This window comes from Schistocerca cancellata, chromosome 3 (genome assembly GCF_023864275.1).
Source record: "Schistocerca cancellata isolate TAMUIC-IGC-003103 chromosome 3, iqSchCanc2.1, whole genome shotgun sequence".
Lineage (NCBI taxonomy): Eukaryota > Metazoa > Arthropoda > Insecta > Orthoptera > Acrididae > Schistocerca > Schistocerca cancellata.
In genome coordinates, this window is record NC_064628.1 from 208,114,163 (window position 1) to 208,133,488 (window position 19,326).

General features: G+C 45.2%; 1 protein-coding gene across 1 annotated transcript in view; it reads left to right on the forward strand.

The window, feature by feature from the left end:
• LOC126176226 (spondin-1-like) overlaps nucleotides 1-19,326 on the forward strand; it is a 499,217-nt gene that overhangs the window by 293,495 nt on the left and 186,396 nt on the right. The window contains exon 11 of the mRNA XM_049923370.1: nucleotides 11,146-11,407. Coding sequence (XP_049779327.1) covers nucleotides 11,146-11,407 — 262 coding nt within the window. The remainder of the gene's footprint in view (nucleotides 1-11,145; nucleotides 11,408-19,326) is intronic.

Below are 19,326 nucleotides of genomic sequence, written 5' to 3' on the forward strand. Positions count from 1 at the left end.
CCGACCACAACGACCAATCGACCTTTTAAGGGAATTATATCAAGGTAGGGACGGATTGCCACACTCAAAGCAGACGACGTCCTCTCGTGTTGAAAAATACATTTACCTGATCTTCAAGCAATTAATAAACAGAAGACATTTGTAATATGCGCTGTACATTGGGGATATTAGAGAAAAAGAATGGTCCGACAATAATGTCGTACAAAGGCGCACATCAAATGTTCACCTATCAGCTGGCTCCGTTGTACTCTTGCACGTAAGTAGGAATAAAAATTCATTATTCACGAAATGACAAGACTGACACAGAAAGATGCAAGCTCTCTCTCTCTCTCTCTCTCTCTCTCTCTCTCTCTCTCTCTCTCTGCGTGTGTGTGTGTGTGTGTGTGTGTGTGTGTGTGTGTGTGTGATTTCATTTCCTCACAGGCACACTAAGTATTACATAAATTAAATCGAAAAACTTCTCATTTAAATGTTCAGCATCTGGACATATTTTCACTGAGGAAGTGTGTAATTTTTGTTCCACACTACAACGAGATATTATAAACATGATTCGTGTAATCCACACTAGTATTATAAATGTTAAATAACTCTGTGTGTTACTCTTTCACGACTAAACCCCTGAACCGATTTTGATGAAATTTGGTACGGTGATAGCTTGAACGGTGAAGAAGGTGTGTAATACAAGATATTTACTGATTTGAAGAACATAACTCGAAATACGAAATAATAATAATCACTCTTTCGAAAAACCTATTTACTCTTGGACATTTGAACTTAAGCATATTTCTGAAAATGCTTTCATTGTTCGATATTTTCTGCATAAGACGATTCATCGTAATGAATACAAAGCTTATACAAACCTCAACGTGTTTAATCCATAATTCCATACTAATATCAATCACAAACTCGTCGTATTTTAGCCACTGTGCGTCACGTGTCTCTTATAACTTCTGAGGTGTTTGAAGGCTCACAACGACGGCGTCATTTAAATGCTGTATGGCAAACAGGGAGGCTGCAACTGTACTCGGGCTCGTTCACTACCTATTTTTCACGTGGCTCATCTGCAAATTGGGTTGGCAGTGAACGGCTGCATTTGTGCCCCTAATACTGAGTCATATTGGCTAGCCTTTGAACAGCAGTGAATTGAATACACAATTGTCTATACCACAACCTTGCGCAAAATGAAGTACACTATACAAGTTCAGATTGAAACTTATTTATTTGAAAAAACACTTCTAACTTTGTGGCCATGCATGTTAAAGTTCACAATAAATCTGATCTGGATAGTTAATAATCGGTGCAATTCGTATACATGGTTTATTGTCTCGCACCTACACACTTTCACGTTGTTCCTTCACAGTTTATTCGCATACACTGGCGTCCATGCTTACACTCGCGACACTTTGCCCCTCCGAACTTACCACCACAACGGACAACGGACAAAGACCTCATTTTCCCGCTCATATCCCCAGTCCTGAGTCGGGTCACGTGACACTACATTCATCAAAATAATTCTTAAACATGGCCACAATTCGTTTACAATCTTTATAAGATTTAAATACTTAAACCTAAATACACTCCTGGAAATGGAAAAAAGAACACATTGACACTGGTGTGTCAGACCCACCATACTTGCTCCGGACACTGCGAGAGGGCTGTACAAGCAATGATCACACGCACGGCACAGCGGACACACCAGGAACCGCGGTGTTGGCCGTCGAATGGCGCTAGCTGCGCAGCATTTGTGCACCGCCGCCGTCAGTGTCAGCCAGTTTGCCGTGGCATACGGAGCTCCATCGCAGTCTTCAACACTGGTAGCATGCCGCGACAGCGTGGACGTGAACCATATGTGCAGTTGACGGACTTTGAGCGAGGGCGTATAGTGGGCATGCGGGAGGCCGGGTGGACGTACCGCCGAATTGCTCAACACGTGGGGCGTGAGGTCTCCACAGTACATCGATGTTGTCGCCAGTGGTCGGCGGAAGGTGCACGTGCCCGTCGACCTGGGACCGGACCGCAGCGACGCACGGATGCACGCCAAGACCGTAGGATCCTACGCAGTGCCGTAGGGGACCGCACCGCCACTTCCCAGCAAATTAGGGACACTGTTGCTCCTGGGGTATCGGCGAGGACCATTCGCAACCGTCTCCATGAAGCTGGGCTACGGTCCCGCACACCGTTAGGCCGTCTTCCGCTCACGCCCCAACATCGTGCAGCCCGCCTCCAGTGGTGTCGCGACAGGCGTGAATGGAGGGACGAATGGAGACGTGTCGTCTTCAGCGATGAGAGTCGCTTCTGCCTTGGTGCCAATGATGGTCGTATGCGTGTTTGGCGCCGTGCAGGTGAGCGCCACAATCAGGACTGCATACGACCGAGGCACACAGGGCCAACACCCGGCATCATGGTGTGGGGAGCGATCTCCTACACTGGCCGTACACCACTGGTGATCGTCGAGGGGACACTGAATAGTGCACGGTACATCCAAACCGTCATCGAACCCATCGTTCTACCATTCCTAGACCGGCAAGGGAACTTGCTGTTCCAACAGGACAATGCACGTCCGCATGTATCCCGTGCCACCCAACGTGCTCTAGAAGGTGTAAGTCAACTACCCTGGCCAGCAAGATCTCCGGATCTGTCCCCCATTGAGCATGTTTGGGACTGGATGAAGCGTCGTCTCACGCGGTCTGCACGTCCTACACGAACGCTGGTCCAACTGAGGCGCCAGGTGGAAATGGCATGGCAAGCCGTTCCACAGGACTACATCCAGCATCTCTACGATCGTCTCCATGGGAGAATAGCAGCCTGCATTGCTGCGAAAGGTGGATATACACTGTACTAGTGCCGACATTGTGCATGCTCTGTTGCCTGTGTCTATGTGCCTGTGGTTCTGTCAGTGTGATCATGTGATGTATCTGACCCCAGGAATGTGTCAATAAAGTTTCCCCTTCCTGGGACAATGAATTCACGGTGTTCTTATTTCAATTTCCAGGAGTGTACATTACATAATTTTACACACATTTATCATCACAATTTTTAATTCGTTGCAATAAAAAAAACACTATGCAACGGAACTACAACGCTCATCAAAACTCAAAACAAGCATTTTCATGTCCATTATGCATTACACTATTTTCACTCTGCATTTAATACATAATTTTATTCTTAAGCAGGGAAAATTAAAATCAGTACTAATTTATGACACGCTATCAGATTACATAATTAGGAATACCTCCATGTTTTGGTACATCTTCACCCCTCTCCCTTCATTTAATGACATCTTTGCACGAAATATGAGACATACAAATACTTGTCTGGCACTAAAAAGATCGAAACTGAATGGTGTCTTCATAATAAAGTAACGACTTACTTTGCAGTTGTTTTAAACATCTTTATAACTTAATTTTTCTATGAAACCTTTTGACTGAAGTCACCAGTCCAACATATTATTTCTGCTGATGTGCTTTAAATTTATTTTACGAACTACTTGGAAAAGCTCCATATTATCCCCAGTTACCTTACAAGGCGTCATACATTTACATGTAGAAAGTGGAAGCTTTTATTGAGGCTGCATTTGATTACGATATGCGAGCACAGATGCGGATAACAGGCAGATAGATGAGGACAGCTGACTTTACTGCACGTTCAGTAGCTTACGTATCATCACTCATCATAATAATACTACTGATATGCGAGCGCGGCCGCGGATCACAGCTAGTATGACCATAAGTAATTAGCTCAAAACGGGACTTTGCAGCACAAACGTGTATACTGCGACAGCTCACACCTCATCAGGAAGTGCAATGAGTTTGAACAGTCGCTATTGTCACACAATACTTTTTTACATTTCGACTACAGAGCCATATAATTTTCAGACTAAAAGCACGAAACTACAAATGTCCGTGTAAGCTATCATGTAGGGCCTATAGCACATTTTTGGAACTTGAAGTTAAGTGGAACCATAGCAACAGATCTCATTCAACAATTTCACTGCTTCAACCGTTTCTGTGGTTCATTGCTACTAGCCAGTTCTTGGTTAAACATCAACAGATCCTGTACCTTTGAACTACGCAAAATACAAATTAATGCTCTTAAGATCGAGCTGAATCTTCCCTGGAACTGCCATTTAGTATATACTGGAGACAGTATCTTGTGAAACCGGAGGACAAACTGAACTTTCTCGTGATTTGTATACATTTACGGTTTCTTGGGCATTGCCGCTTCTACGCAAAATCCATGTTAAACTAGAAGTACAGAGAATTTGTTTGGTTTCTTGTCATTCTGGCACCCCTTTCACATCTAACTTAAATGTAAAAGTAAAGCAAGCACCAAACAGGAAATGGAAAAAATACGTCGTGAGGCACTGTCCTTCCTTGGACCTACAAACTAAGTCGTCCAGACATACTGAATCCATTTATGATGCAGCTTTTAATTTTTTGCGCATAAGGAATAACCACGGAGAGTCGTGTCAACTGGCAGAATGAAATCTACGTTAGATGGGATTTACAGACATAAGTTTCCATGCTATTTGTGCCTGCTGGCACCCTTTATAGTTCAGAAAAAAGTCGGCATCAGTGCAACAAACCCTCTGTATATGTGCGATGCTAAGCCTTTGCGTTAATGGTGTTTCCATGTCGCACAGTGCTGTGAGGTGCAGTACAGCACTGAACGCTCAACAAAACATTTATGGGAAGAAAATGCAAATTCTGGCGGAAAACGGCTGGGGTGTGTACAAGTAACCACGATATTTACTTAAGAATGACGTGCTAAGAGTACATTGAGAACCACACTCTATGGTTAGCATTACTTAAACATGATATTTACAGGGTGTTTCAAAAATGACCGGTATATTTGAAACGGCAATAAAAACTAAACGAGCAGCGATAGCAATACACCGTTTGTTGCAATATACTTGGGACAACAGTACATTTTCAGGCGGACAAACTTTCAAAATTACAGTAGTTACAATTTTCAACAACAGATGGCGCTGCAAGTGATGTGAAAGATATAGAAGACAACGCAGTCTGTGGGTGCGCCATTCTGTACGTCGTCTTTCTGCTGTAAGCGTGTGCTGTTCACAACGTGCACGTGTGCTGTAGACAACATGGTTTATTCCTTAGAACAGAGGATTTTTCTGGTGTTGGAATTCCACCGCCTAGAACACAGTGTTGTTGCAACAAGACGAAGTTTTCAACGGAGGTTTAATGTAACCAAAGGACCGAAAAGCGATACAATAAAGGATCTGTTTGAAAATTTTCAACGGACTGGGAACGTGACGGATGAACGTGCTGGAAAGGTAGGGCGACCGCGTACGGCAACCACAGAGGGCAACGCGCAGCTAGTGCAGCAGGTGATCCAACAGCGGCCTCGGGTTTCCGTTCGCCGTGTTGCAGCTGCGGTCCAAATGACGCCAACGTCCACGTATCGTCTCATGCGCCAGAGTTTACACCTCTATCCATACAAAATTCAAACGCGGCAACCCCTCAGCGCCGCTACCATTGCTGCACGAGAGACATTCGCTAACGATATAGTGCACAGGATTGATGACGGCGATATACATGTGGGCAGCATTTGGTTTACTGACGAAGCTTATTTTTACCTGGACGGCTTCGTCAATAAACAGAACTGGCGCATATGGGGAACCGAAAAGCCCCATGTTGCAGTCCCATCGTCCCTGCATCCTCAAAAAGTACTGGTCTGGGCCGCCATTTCTTGCAAAGGAATCATTGGCCCATTTTTCAGATCGGAAACGATTACTGCATCACGCTATCTGGACAATCTTCGTGAATTTGTGGCGGTACAAACTGCCTTAAACGACACTGCGAACACCTCGTGGTTTATGCAAGATGGTGCCCGGCCACATCGCACGGCCGACGTCTTTAATTTCCTGAATGAATATTTCGATGATCGTGTGATTGCTTTGGGCTATCCGAAACATACAGGAGGCAGCGTGGATTGGCCTCCCTATTCGCCAGACATGAACCCCTGTGACTTCTTTCTGTGGGGACACTTGAAAGACCAGGTGTACCGCCAGAATCCAGAAACAATTGAACAGCTGAAGCAGTACATCTCATCTGCATGTGAAGCCATTCCGCCAGACACGTTGTCAAAGGTTTGGGTAATTTCATTCAGAGACTACGCCATATTATTGCTACGCATGGTGGATGTGTGGAAAATATCGTACTATAGAGTTTCCCAGACCGCAGCGCCATCTGTTGTTGAAAATTGTAACTACTGTAATTTCGAAAGTTTGTCTGCCTGAAAATGTACTGTTGTCCCAAGCATATTGCAACAAACGATGTATTTCTATCGCTGCTCGTTTAGTTTTTATTGCCGTTTCAAATATACCGGTCATTTTTGAAACACCCTGTATATACACTCCTGGAAATGGAAAAAATAACACATTGACACCGGTGTGTCAGACCCACCATACTTGCTCCGGACACTGCGAGAGGACTGTACAAGCAATGATCACACGCACGGCACAGCGGACACACCAGGAACCGCGGTGTTGGCCGTCGAATGGCGCTAGCTGCGCAGCATTTGTTCACCGCCGCCGTCAGTGTCAGCCAGTTTGCCGTGGCATACGGAGCTCCATCGCAGTCTTTAACACTGGTAGCATGCCGCGACAGCGTGGACGTGAACTGTATGTGCAGTTGACGGACTTTGAGCGAGGGCGTATTGTGGGCATGCGGGAGGCCGGGTGGACGTACCGCCGAATTGCTCAACACGTGGGGCGTGAGGTCTCCACAGTACATCGATGTTGTCGCCAGTGGTCGGCGGAAGGTGCACGTGCCCGTCGACCTGGGACCGGACCGCAGCGACGCACGGATGCACGCCAAGACCGTAGGATCCTACGCAGTGCCGTAGGGGACCGCACCGCCACTTCCCAGCAAATTAGGGACACTGTTGCTCCTGGGGTATCGGCGAGAACCATTCGCAACCGTCTCTATGAAGCTGGGCTACGGTCCCGCACACCGTTAGGCCGTCTTCCACTCACGCCCCAACATCGTGCAGCCCGCCTCCAGTGGTGTCGCGACAGGCGTGAATGGAGGGACGAATGGAGACGTGTCGTCTTCAGCGATGAGAGTCGCTTCTGCCTTGGTGCCAATGATGGTCGTATGGGTGTTTGGCGCCGTGCAGGTGAGCGCCACAATCAGGACTGCATACGACCGAGGCACACAGGGCCAACACCCGGCATCATGGTGTGGGGAGCGATCTCCTACACTGGCCGTACACCACTGGTGATCGTCGAGGGGACACTGAATAGTGCACGGTACATCCAAACCGTCATCGAACCCATCGTTCTACCATTCCTAGACCGGCAAGGGAACTTGCTGTTCCAACAGGACAATGCACGTCCGCATGTATCTCGTGCCACCCAACGTGCTCTAGAAGGTGTAAGTCACCTACACTGGCCAGCAAGATCTCCGGATCTGTCCCCCATTGAGCATGTTTGGGACTGGATGAAGCGTCGTCTCACGCGGTCTGCACGTCCAGCACGAACGCTGGTCCAATTGAGGCGCCAGGTGGAAATGGCATGGCAAGCCGTTCCACAGGATTACATCCAGCATCTCTACGATCGTCTCCATGGGAGAATAGCAGCCTGCATTGCTGCGAAAGGTGGATATACGCTGTACTAGTGCCGACATTGTGCATGCTCTGTTGCCTGTGTCTATGTGCCTGTGGTTCTGTCAGTGTGATCATGTGATGTATCTGACCCCAGGAATGTGTCAATAAAGTTTCCCCTTCCTGGGACAATGAATTCACGGTGTTCTTATTTCAATTTCCAGGAGTGTATTTGTGTATTTGGCAGATGTTATTAAGTCATGCAATTCGTCGTGTATTGTGATCTGTCACCAAATGTTGTCAGATCTAGCAACTTAGCCATCTTTCGGCATTGCGAGCTGATTGAAAATTAATCGTCATAGACCTTATATTTATTTATTAAATTTTTAAAGAATTTTTGCTCATCAGACTGACACAAGGGGTAGACAAACTGTACCAATTTAACCACAAGTATGTAGTATTACAAACCTTGGAAAAGTTCTTTCTTAGAAATGGAATCGACGGCCGCCTTAGTTCTTGAACCACCTCAGGGACAGTACGCCCTGTCACAGCCAAGCATATGTGGTAACTAGGGGTAGCCACTTCCCTTATTGTGTCGATGATGTGAAAGAGTCTCTTCGGTTTTGTTACTTTGGTGTTGTTTGTTTTCTTCTGATTGTGTCTTTGGTTTCAGAATTTCTATAGTGATATGTTCTGCACACTTGTACACCAAATGCCTTGTGATTAAGATTTCCTGTATTAGGTCTCCATCAAAAGACAGAATTAGAAAATTTCTTTTCAAGAATGTAGCTTTCTGTATTAGGGCTCCACCAAAACACGGGAAGCAGTAAATTTCTATTCAAGAATGTAGTGTTCGCTTCTTACAAGTAGGAGCGGAAATGCGTCAAGTTATCGATTCAAGATAATTATATGAAACTTATGAAGTAATAGGCAGTGAGAGTGTTTTATCATTCACTTAGATTTTCATTTTCTGTTCCTGTTTAGTTTCCTGGCACATATTCTGCTTCCGCCTTTTGCACTTATTTTCCAGACTTTAATTTATTTTTGTACGGCATAATTTTATCTACCTTCCTTTCCACAATTTTATCCCATTTTTCTTCAACTATCTTCGCCATGAATAATTGTAATCTTCAATAACTTGAACCAGCCATTTCATTTTCACAGCCTTTTGTAACAACTTGCATACAGTGTCCTTATGAACGTTATGTGAACCTGTTCAGTCATCGTGTGTGTAGCGTTTTATCAGACATTTGACATCATCTACTAAATGCAAACACAGCGTTGAACTGCAAATGGCGGTTTTAATACGGGAACGATACCCTAGCGTCAGTGAGCTGTGCAAGTTAATTTGAGTAAGGCTATGCTTGTGCCATGCCTTGACCCTCGCAACGGACATGAAGTGCTCTTCGAACACTTGCGCCATTCTTTGATGAGTTTCCGTTCTCCGCACTCCTTCCGCTGTCAGGAAACACACTGCAGCCCTTCACTCCTCTTTTGAAGCCTCCATTCCTCTGTTTTCGGCATGACTCGTTGCAGTGGACGGTCGACGCGTACACGTGCTCGCTCTGTCGCGTGGGTGTGCAGTCGCGTCCCTCTAGTGGTGAGTTTGGGGCTTCGGCTTCCTTATAGGGACCACATCTCCTTTCGTGGGCAATGGTACTGCAACCCCTTCAGCGGTTTTCATTTTACAGGCCCCTGCTCGTTTCTTTTTGAAGGTTCAAGAGAATAAATGCACTCGAAAGTTTAATGCATCGATTTATGTGTGTTAATAAACCTGGCATTTACTTTACTAACATTTTAGTAACAAAAAATGAAAATGTACAAAATATGGAACATCTTCGAAAATATTAAATGTAATGCGAATAGTTAAGTAATAATTAACGATCGCGACTAAATAGGATAAAGTATAGACTTAAAATACTGAATATTTCTAAAAAGAACTTTTAAGGCTTGCGTTTTTATTAAAAAGACATGTAGTATCAAAACTTTAGTTTCGTATCTCGTATTTGCCGGGTCCTCCAATACTTAAATAAATTATTAATCAAAAACAAACTACACTACTGGCCATTAAAATTGCTAAACCAAGAAGAAATGCAGATGATAAACGGGTATTCATTGAACAAATATATTATACTAGAACTGACATGTGATTACATTTTCACGCAATTTGGGTGCATAGATCATGAGAAATCAGTACTCAGACCAACCACCTCTGACCGTAATAAAGGCCTTGATACGCCTGGGCATTGAGTCAAACAGAGCTTGGATGGCGTCTACAGGTACAGCTGCCCATGCAGCTTCAACACTATACCACAGTTCATCAAGAGTAGTGACTGGCGTATTGTGACGAGCCAGTTGCTCGGCCACCATTGACCAGACGTTTTCAGTTGGTGAGAGATCTGGAGAATGTGCTGACCAGGGCAGCAGCCGAACATTTTATGTATCCAGAAAGGCCCGTTCAGGACCTGCAACATGCAACATGCAACTTGCACCCAGGTTCTCGTTGAGTACACCATTGCAGGCGCTCATGTCTCTGATGCACCGTCAAGGGTAACCGCAGCCATGGTCTCCGAGCTGATAGTCCATGATGGTGCAAACGTCGTCGAACTGTTCGTGCAGATGGCTGTTGTCTTGCAAACATCCCCATCTGTTGACTCAGGGATCGAGACATGGCTGCACGACAGCCATGCGGATACGATGCCTGTCATCTCGACTGCTAGTGATATGAGGCCGTTGAGATCCAGCACGGCGTTCCGTATTAACCCTCCTGAACCCACCGATTACATATTCTGCTAACAGTCATTGGATCTCGACCAACGCGAGCAGCAATGTCGCGATACGATAAATCGAAATCGCGATAGGCCACAATCCGACCTTTATCAAAGTCGGAAACGTGATGATACGCATTTCTCCTCCTTACACGAGGCATCACAACAACGTTACACCAGGCAACGCCGGTCAACTGCTGTTTGTGAATGAGAAATCGGTTGGAAACTTTCCTCGTGTCAGCACGTTGTAGGTGTCGCCACCGGCGCCAACTTTGTGTGAATGCTCTGAAAAGCTAATCATTTGCATATCACAGGATCTTCTTCCTGTCGGTTAAATTTCGCATCTGTAGCACGTCATCTTCATGGTGTAGCAGTTTTAATGGCCAGTAGTGTAGTTACCCAAAAATTATGATTTTTTTAATATTTTTGAAGCTTAAAATATTATCTATAAAACTAGTTATTTGTAAAATATTATGTTTTCACACAACATTCTGAAGGGAGTGATTGTGTAGTGTAGTATTAGACACGTACAGCTCTCAGCTGTTATGCAGCAGAGGGAAATCGCTCCCAGGACGCGCCGTTGATCAGACTTGTTTCCCCTAGCAGCCACAGTCCCAATGTTTCAAAGTTTCTGTAGCGATTATATTTACAAAAATTTGGTAGTAAAACCATCACCAAGGTAGGAAGGAAGGAAATTACAGGAATTATTCTATAAATGTAGGTAATAGGTTGTATTACGGAATACGTAAGTGAATATTCTTTAATTGTTCCAGTCAAATACTGTGTGAGTTACGATGTCTTTCTGCAGAACCCTTCTGAAGACGAAGATCCCAACTGCAGAACAACGCAGTGGTCCGAGTGGAGCCAGTGCAGCGCCACGTGCGGCAACGGCACCAGGACGCGCACCAGGCTGCTGTCCTCCCGGGACGAGGACACGCGCCTCATGGTGGCCGTCCTGTCCGACAACCCCGTGGACACCACGCGGGACTGCTCGCACGTGCCCCTCGAGCAGGAAGTCGAGTGCCAGGGCGACATTCCCAGCTGCGTGATATCAGCCAAGGAAGCAAAAGGTAACTCAGTAATTTGAGTTTGCAAAGTAAGTTTGCTCTGGCTATTCGCTTTATTGGAGTGGCTCCTAGACGGCTGCAGTCATTAATGAAATGTGTTTCAGACACCGCGTGGTTATAATTAAAGTGCAGGTACTCACAGAGATCCAGTGTGGGCTGTAACTATCGTATGGCAGCGAAACTTGGTAGATACGCTAATGGCTTAATGTGGAACCGATTTACGCTGGAAAACGTTAGTTCCAATTGTGGCCACCAGGTGAAAATCTGGTGCTGTACACTGTATAATGATATGACACCCACGCTACCGTTTGACAATGCATAAGGTGAGTGAACAGTTGTTGTTGTTGTGGTCTTCAGTCCTGAGATTGCTTTGTTGCAGCTCTCCATGCTACTCTATCCTGTGCAAGCTTCTTCGTCTCCCACTACCTACTGCAACCTACATCCTTCTGAATCTGCTTGGTGTATTCATCTCTCGGTCTCCCTCTAAGATTTTTACCCTCCACGCTGCCCTCCAATATTAAATTTGTGATCCCTTGATGCCTCAGAACATGTCCTACCAACCGATCCCTTCTTCTACTCAAGTTGTGCCACAAACTTCTCTTCTCCCCAATCCTATACAATACCTCCTCATTAGTTATGTGATCTACCCATCTAATCTTCAGCATTCTTCTGTAGCACCACATTTCGAATGTTTCTATTCGCTTCTGGTCTAAACTGTTTATCGTCCATGTTTCACTTCAATACATGGCTACACTCCATACAAATACTTTCAGAAATGACTTCCTGACACATCTATACTCGATATTAACAAGTTTCTCTTCTTCAGAAACTCTTTCCTTGCCATTGCCAGTCTACATTTTATATCCTCTTTATTTCGACCATCATTGTTATTTTCTCCCCAAATAGCAAAACTCCTTTACTACTTTAAGTGTCTCATTTCCTAATCTAATTCCTTCAGCATCACCCGACTTAATTCCACTACATTCCATTATCCTCGTTTTGCTTTTGTTGATGTTCATTTTATATCCTCCTTTCGAGACACTGTCTATTCCGTTCACCTACTCTTCCAAGTCCTTTGCTGTCTCTGACAGAATTACAATGTCATCGGTGAACCTCAAGGTTTTTATTTCTTCTCCATGGATTTTAATATCTACTCCGAATTTTTCTTTTGTTTCCTTCACTGCTTGCTCAATATACAGATTGAATAACATCGGGGAGAGGCTACAACCCTGTCTCACTCCCTTCCCAACCACTGCTTCCCTTTCATGTCCCTCGGCTCTTATAACTGCCATCTGGTTTCTGTACAAATTGTAAATAGCCTTTCGCTCCCTATATTTTACCCCTGCCACCTTCAGAATTTGAAAGAGAGTATTCCAGTCCACATTGGCAAAAGCTTTCTTTAAGTCTACATATGCTAGAAACGTAGGTTTGCCTTTCCTTAATCTAGCTTCTAAGATAAGTCGTAGGGACAGTATTGCCCCACGTGTTCCAATATTTCTACGGAATCCAAACTGATCTTCCCCGAGGTCGGCTTTTATTAGTTTTTCCATTCGTCTGTAAAGAAGTGGCGTTAGTACTTTGCAGCCGTGACTTATTAAACTGATAGTTCGGTAATTTTCACATCTGTCAACACCTTCTTTTTTTTAACAGTATGGCTATCGAAAAGAGAGACAGTGCGCTGTTAGTGAAACTGTTTTATGGGAACAGCAGCAATTAGAGTGCACTTTACACTACTGGGTGCAGTGAATATACAGAACTGCCGAATTTGCGGTACTCTTGTGCACCAAGAACCACTGCACTCACCGTATGTGACTGTTTGGTGTGGATTCACAAGCACCTTTTATCTCTGACGATTAATCTTTCAAAACAATACATCCTGAGGGTCTGTCAACTGCACGTTATCGAGACCTCCTTGTACGGCGGTAATGCCTGCTTTGGAGGCTGTGTCGAAACCACTGTTTTCATGCAAGAAGGGGCAATACCTCAGGTCGCTCAACCAGTGGAAGATCTGCTTAATGCAACCTTCCACGAACGCCGTATCTCCAAGGTTTTCCAGGTGCATAGCCTGCATTCATGTGACTTTTGGCTCCGGGGACATCTAAAACGATGCGTTTACGCGTTTATCAGGGACACGTTCGGTCTCTACCTGATCTGAAGGCCAGTATACAGGAACACGTTGCTCACATTCCACCTGAATTACTGCGAGCAACTGTTGATCACGTCGTTTTACGAATGCAGCATCTCGTCGACATCTTCGGTGCCCGTACTGAAGAAAATTGTCCAAACGGCGGCTGATAATAAAATCAACATTATGCCTTTCTCACTTGGTTGAGCTTTTCTACCCACGTCCAGTTTCTAATCCATTACATATGGAAACATTTCTAAAGGTCTCTCTTGTATTCACAGCGCCAGATTTCCACCTGGTGCCCAAAACTGAACTAATGTTTTTCCTAGCATAAATTGGTTTCGCATTAACGCATTATGACATCAACTAAGTTTCGCTGCCATACGATAATTACAGCCCACATTGGACCTCTATGAGTAGCTACACTCCAGTTATAACCGTCCGGTATTTAAGAATTAAAATTAGCTGTTTATCAACGTTTAGTATTCTTAACATGTGCTATGTAGAGACACATTATAGTGACCGCTTCTTCTGTCTTACAGCAACAACGCGTTATGCATAGAGTATTAATCTGTAGCTTGGAATTTAGGGGGAGCTGGGTTTGGGCTTGTGGTTGTGCAGACGTAGGGTACAATTTAACAGTTATTTTATCTACCATCAAAAATTTCAGTTAACAGAACAGAATCCCCAAATAATAAAATAAATATAATTCTATGTAGCCTTAAAGAACTTAAGTAGCACTAGAATAATCAAGCTCAAAATATCCTTCTGACAACAACAAATAAAGTCAAATACAGAACAAATCCAAACTGGTCATTGTGGTCAGTTTTCAGCGACCGGAGCCGCTACTTCTCGGGCAAGTAGCTCCTTAATTGGTCTCCCAAGAGCTGAGTGCACCCTGCTTGCCAACAGCACTCGGTAGGTCCGGATGGTCACCGATCCAAGTGCTAGCCTTTAAAAAAAGTACGAGGTACGACAATAAAGTACTGAGACTGATTTTCTTTGTAAGATGTGGCAACCCTGCAGGTTTGTGTAGGCACAATATCTTTGACCTTGGTCTATAAGCCGGCCGAAGTGACTGTGTGGTTGTAGGCGCTGCAGTCTGGAACCGCGAGACCGCTATGGTCGCAGGTTCGAATCCTGCCTCGGGCATGGATGTGTGTGATGTACTTAGGTTAGTTAGGTTTAACTAGTTCTAAGTTCTAGGGGACTAATGACCTCAGAAGTTGAGTCCCATAGTGCTCAGAGCCATTTGGTCTACAAGCTGCTTCTAGTCCAAGCAGCACATCGATGCAACTGCTCAGACGTGAGTTGTGCTGTAGTAAGTTATCGTGTTAAAACGCGACGACAACTTATGGTAAGCTTCAAAAGGCTTTTGGAGAGGAGGTTATGTCAAGAGCTCAAGTTTTTTTCATTGGCATAAAATGTTTACTAAAGGCAGAACGAATGTTAAAGATGAGGACCGCAGTGGACGATCATGCATGATTGTGTGCTTCTATGATTCCAAGGGAATTGTTCATAAAGAGTGGGTGACTCCTGGACAAACAATTAACCAATATTATTACAAAGAAATTTTAGAAAGACTTCGTAAAAGAGTTCCTCGTGTCCGTGCCAATATTGAAGATAATTGGATTCTGCATCACGACAATGCGCCATCCCATTATGCTCTGTTAGTACAGCAATTTTTAACCTCAAAACAAATTTCAGTAATGCCACAGCCACCTTATTCAGCAGATATCACTCGTGCGACTTTTTTCTATTTCCAAGAGTCAAAACGGCGGTCAAGGGACACCATTTTCATACAACACAAGATGTCCAAAAAGCTATGACGAGGGTCTTGGAGGATATTAGAGAAGATGAGTTCCAGAAATGTTACCATCAATGTCTGGAGCGCTGGAAAAAGTGTGCGCAATCAGAAGGGAACTTGAAGGAGACAACACTAAACTTGACTAAAACGATAAGAAACATTTTTTTCACATCAGTCTCATTACTTTATTGTAGCACCTCGTAAAATAAAATAAAATAAAATAAAAAGGCCAACTTCTGGCCACTTTGCTCGATCGCTTAATCACGCCCATATCGTTTGCTGATACAGTTATGTTTACTACCCATCACAACACACCAAACCCTGCCGGACGTCCGGCATACCATAAATATAAAGAAGACGTTACTCGGAACTCGCAGACTTCCCTTCAAGAAATTGTTATACAAGTGGCTACAATCACAGCACGTTTCCACATAAGACGGTGCTCCGCTGCAATCACAAAACCATCAGGCTATCGCCAGCAGTTGCGAAAGCACTCTGGTAGCGCTCCTTACGACCAGCAGAAGTCGTTCCTTGGCTTCCTGTGGAATACTGTGCGTCTGGTCAGTTAAAGACAGCAACGTTCATACGGCAGCTCCGCTGAGGTGCCCGTAGTATCGTCTGAGAACCGTCCTGCACATATCAAGTCTTGAGCCCCTCAGACTTGGCTGCTTCGTGTCACTCCATCAACTGACCTCGCCGCCATCCCGTCCACTCCTTCAGCTAGGCCTCGGTGGGGTTCGTAGCACTAAAGTGCCTGGAGCGGCCACCTTCTGGCGGCGCCAGTGCCACACACCAACGGCCATGATCTCTCACGCAGGGGAAATAGCTGTGCCATTCGACACAGCATATCCCAATGCGCACCTGAGTCGCCTTTCAATCTTTTTAAACGACTGCTAGATTGAGATACTACATCGGTGTCTCTCTTAAAATCTATGACTTTCACTGTGGAAACAATGGCAGCCTCTTGCCTGGAAGTATGGCACTGACTGCTTTTGGTAGTGTGTCATAAAACTGTCGTATATTCTCCCGAGGCAAGCTGGCCCACAGCTGTTGTAACTGTTTCATGATATCGTGCGTACTGGCGCTGGGACAGAGTTGACGTCCGTGCTGGTCCCACACACTTTCCATCGGTGACAAATCTGGGAATCTTGCTGGACACAGAAGTACCCTAAAATCACGTTGAAAATTGCTAGACACACGTACCATGTATGAACGAGCAATGTCCTGTTGAAAACTGGTACCGCGAAACTTTCGTGTGAGAGGTAACATATGAGGAAGAACACGAGCGTGACGTACTGTTGTGACGTCAGAGTTCCCTCAGTCAGCACCAGCCAGGAGTAACAAAGCTGTGCCTCTCCAAAACATTGGAAGAATGAGACCTCTCTCCAGGTCGCCGCCATACTTGCCGACATTGATCATCTGGCGTAGTGCAGAACCCTGCAGAACCGCGATTCACAGCTGAACACAATGCTATGCCATTTATCAGCATCCATGCTTCCAGGTCACAGCATCACTCCAAATGCAGGCGTTTTATGTTGTGATGCAAACGGCTGCCTACACATGGAACTGTAGTTCTCTAGCCCATCTGCTGCTCGTCTCCGAGCAATGCCGCGGGATTACACGGAATGTTTCAGGGAGTTCAGTACCTGTTCTCGGATGACGGGCTCGATAGTGCCGATGCAAAACACGGCGAGCCTTTCACGTGGCAGTAAAATGTGATCTACTGGAATACGCCTGTGTCCAAATTCCCGACATTGGGTCAATGTGACATCCGAATGCCCCACAAATCTGGATATTGCTCGTTCCGACCAGCTGGCCAAACAAGGAGACCCACAATGAGACCCCTTTCAAACTCTATCAGCTACTGACAACGAAGTGTCACATGAGAACACGTGATCTATTCTTCACAGATTTTACTCCATATCAGACGCTAGTTTTGTCCCTTACATACAGTACAGGACTGGTAAGTGAAACACAAGCAACACAAATGCAGTCTGCTGGCAATTCTACCTGTCACCGAGATTTCAGCGGTAATCGTTCACTTATCAGTCGATAGTGAGTACGTGCAGGGATTGCATTAACATCCAACCAAGTCTCCCGAGTGCTTTCCTTTTTCCGCCAGCCAGTGTAAATTTTGTCACTCGCCATATTTTCTTTCCCTGCGTGCAATTCGTGTCCGACTCGGGCGGAGTCGACAGTATTCGTAATGCAGTGTGGAGCAAAAGGAACGTACGAATATCAAACTACTATGATTAGATTTATTTTGATCACATATAAAATGAGTATACACCAATACGACCTGTAAGTTACTCAACGTAGCCATGCGGCTAGCCGAGCGGTCTAACGCACTGCTTCTGGAGCGGGAAGGCGTGCTGGTCCCCGGCACGAATTCGCCCGGCGGATTAGTGTCGAGGTCCGGTGTGCCAGTCAGCACGTGGATGGTTTTTAAGGCGTTTTCCATCTGCCTCGGTGAATGCGGCCTGCTTCCCTCTATTCCGCTTCAGTTACTGCACTTCATGTACAATGGTTTATAATGCAATTATTTTGGGTTGCCTGCTGCCCAATAGCAACAGTTTTGTTTATTTACAAAACCACCCAGGTGAAAGTGAGCTTCATCGCTCATCATTGATAAAACTTCAACAGTAGCAAGCACATCAGGCATTCTCTCACAAAGCAGTCTCCTTTGGTCAAAATCACGTTCGTGAAGATACTGCGCGATCATCACAAACACTGCACAAACACTGTCCCCACGTACGCGTTCACCACAATTACTCTACCATGCAAGTCCGCAGCTCGTGGTCGTGCGGTAGCGTTCTCGCTTCCCGCGCCCGGGTTCCCGGGTTCGATTCCCGGCGGGGTCAGGAATTTTCTCTGCCTCGTGATGGCTAGGTGTTGTGTGATGTCCTTAGGTTAGTTAGGTTTAAGTAGTTCTATGTTCTAGGGGACTGATGACCATGGATGTTAAGTCCCATAGTGCTCAGAGCCATTTGAACCATCTACCAAGCAAACATTGGTGTTACAGTCCTCTGGTATGAGACGTTCCCAGAAGGGGGGGGGAGGGTTCCACTGGGGTCCAAACCGCATAATAACCCTGGGTTCGGTGTGGGGCGGCGGTGGGGTGGGTGGACTGCTGTGGCCTGTTGTGGGGTTGTGAACCACTGAGAGCTATAGCAGGACGAAGCCTCTCCATCGTTTCTAGGTCCCCGGTTCAAAACACAATACACACACCCGACGTAAGAATTGTAATTATTTTTTACAAGTAACTTAGAACAGATGATGTCCTCCGTGCATACACATTAAAAATCTGTCTTTAAAAACAAGAACAGTTTCCTGACATATTGCAGCCTGTAGATCATTGAATGAACAATAAACTTTGCATTTCAAATAACCTCATAAGAAGAAGTCGCCAGCTGACAGAACTGGCGAGTGTGCAAGAGCATGGAGATTGCCAAAACGTGAGATCAAATGTTGAGGAAACATTTCTCGAACTACTGCCGTGGATACATTTACCGTGAGGACTGGGGCTCCTTCTCGTTGGAACCATATTTCTGCCATGGCGATCTCCAAAGCCACAAGTTGTGGCCGCAAAAAATTGCGTTCCATTGAAACATAACGTCCGGAATTTACTGTTACTCTAACGTCGCCTTCTCAAAAAAAAAAAAAAAAAAAAACAAGGTCCAACGATCCCAACTTTGGAAACTCCACATGACAGGGTCACTTTAGGAATGTAAAATGGTTTATAATGCAATTATTTTGGGTTGCCTGCTGCCCAATAGCAACAGTTTTGTTTATTTACAAAACCACCCAGGTGAAAGTGAGCTTCATCGCACATCATTGATAAAACTTCAACAGTAGCAAGCACATCAGGCATTCTCTCACAAAGCAGTCTCCTTTGGTCAAAATCACGTTCGTGAAGATACTGCGCGATCATCATTTAGGACAGACGCCCTTAAGCTAGGTATACACGTGAGAGTTTATCACTCTCAAAGA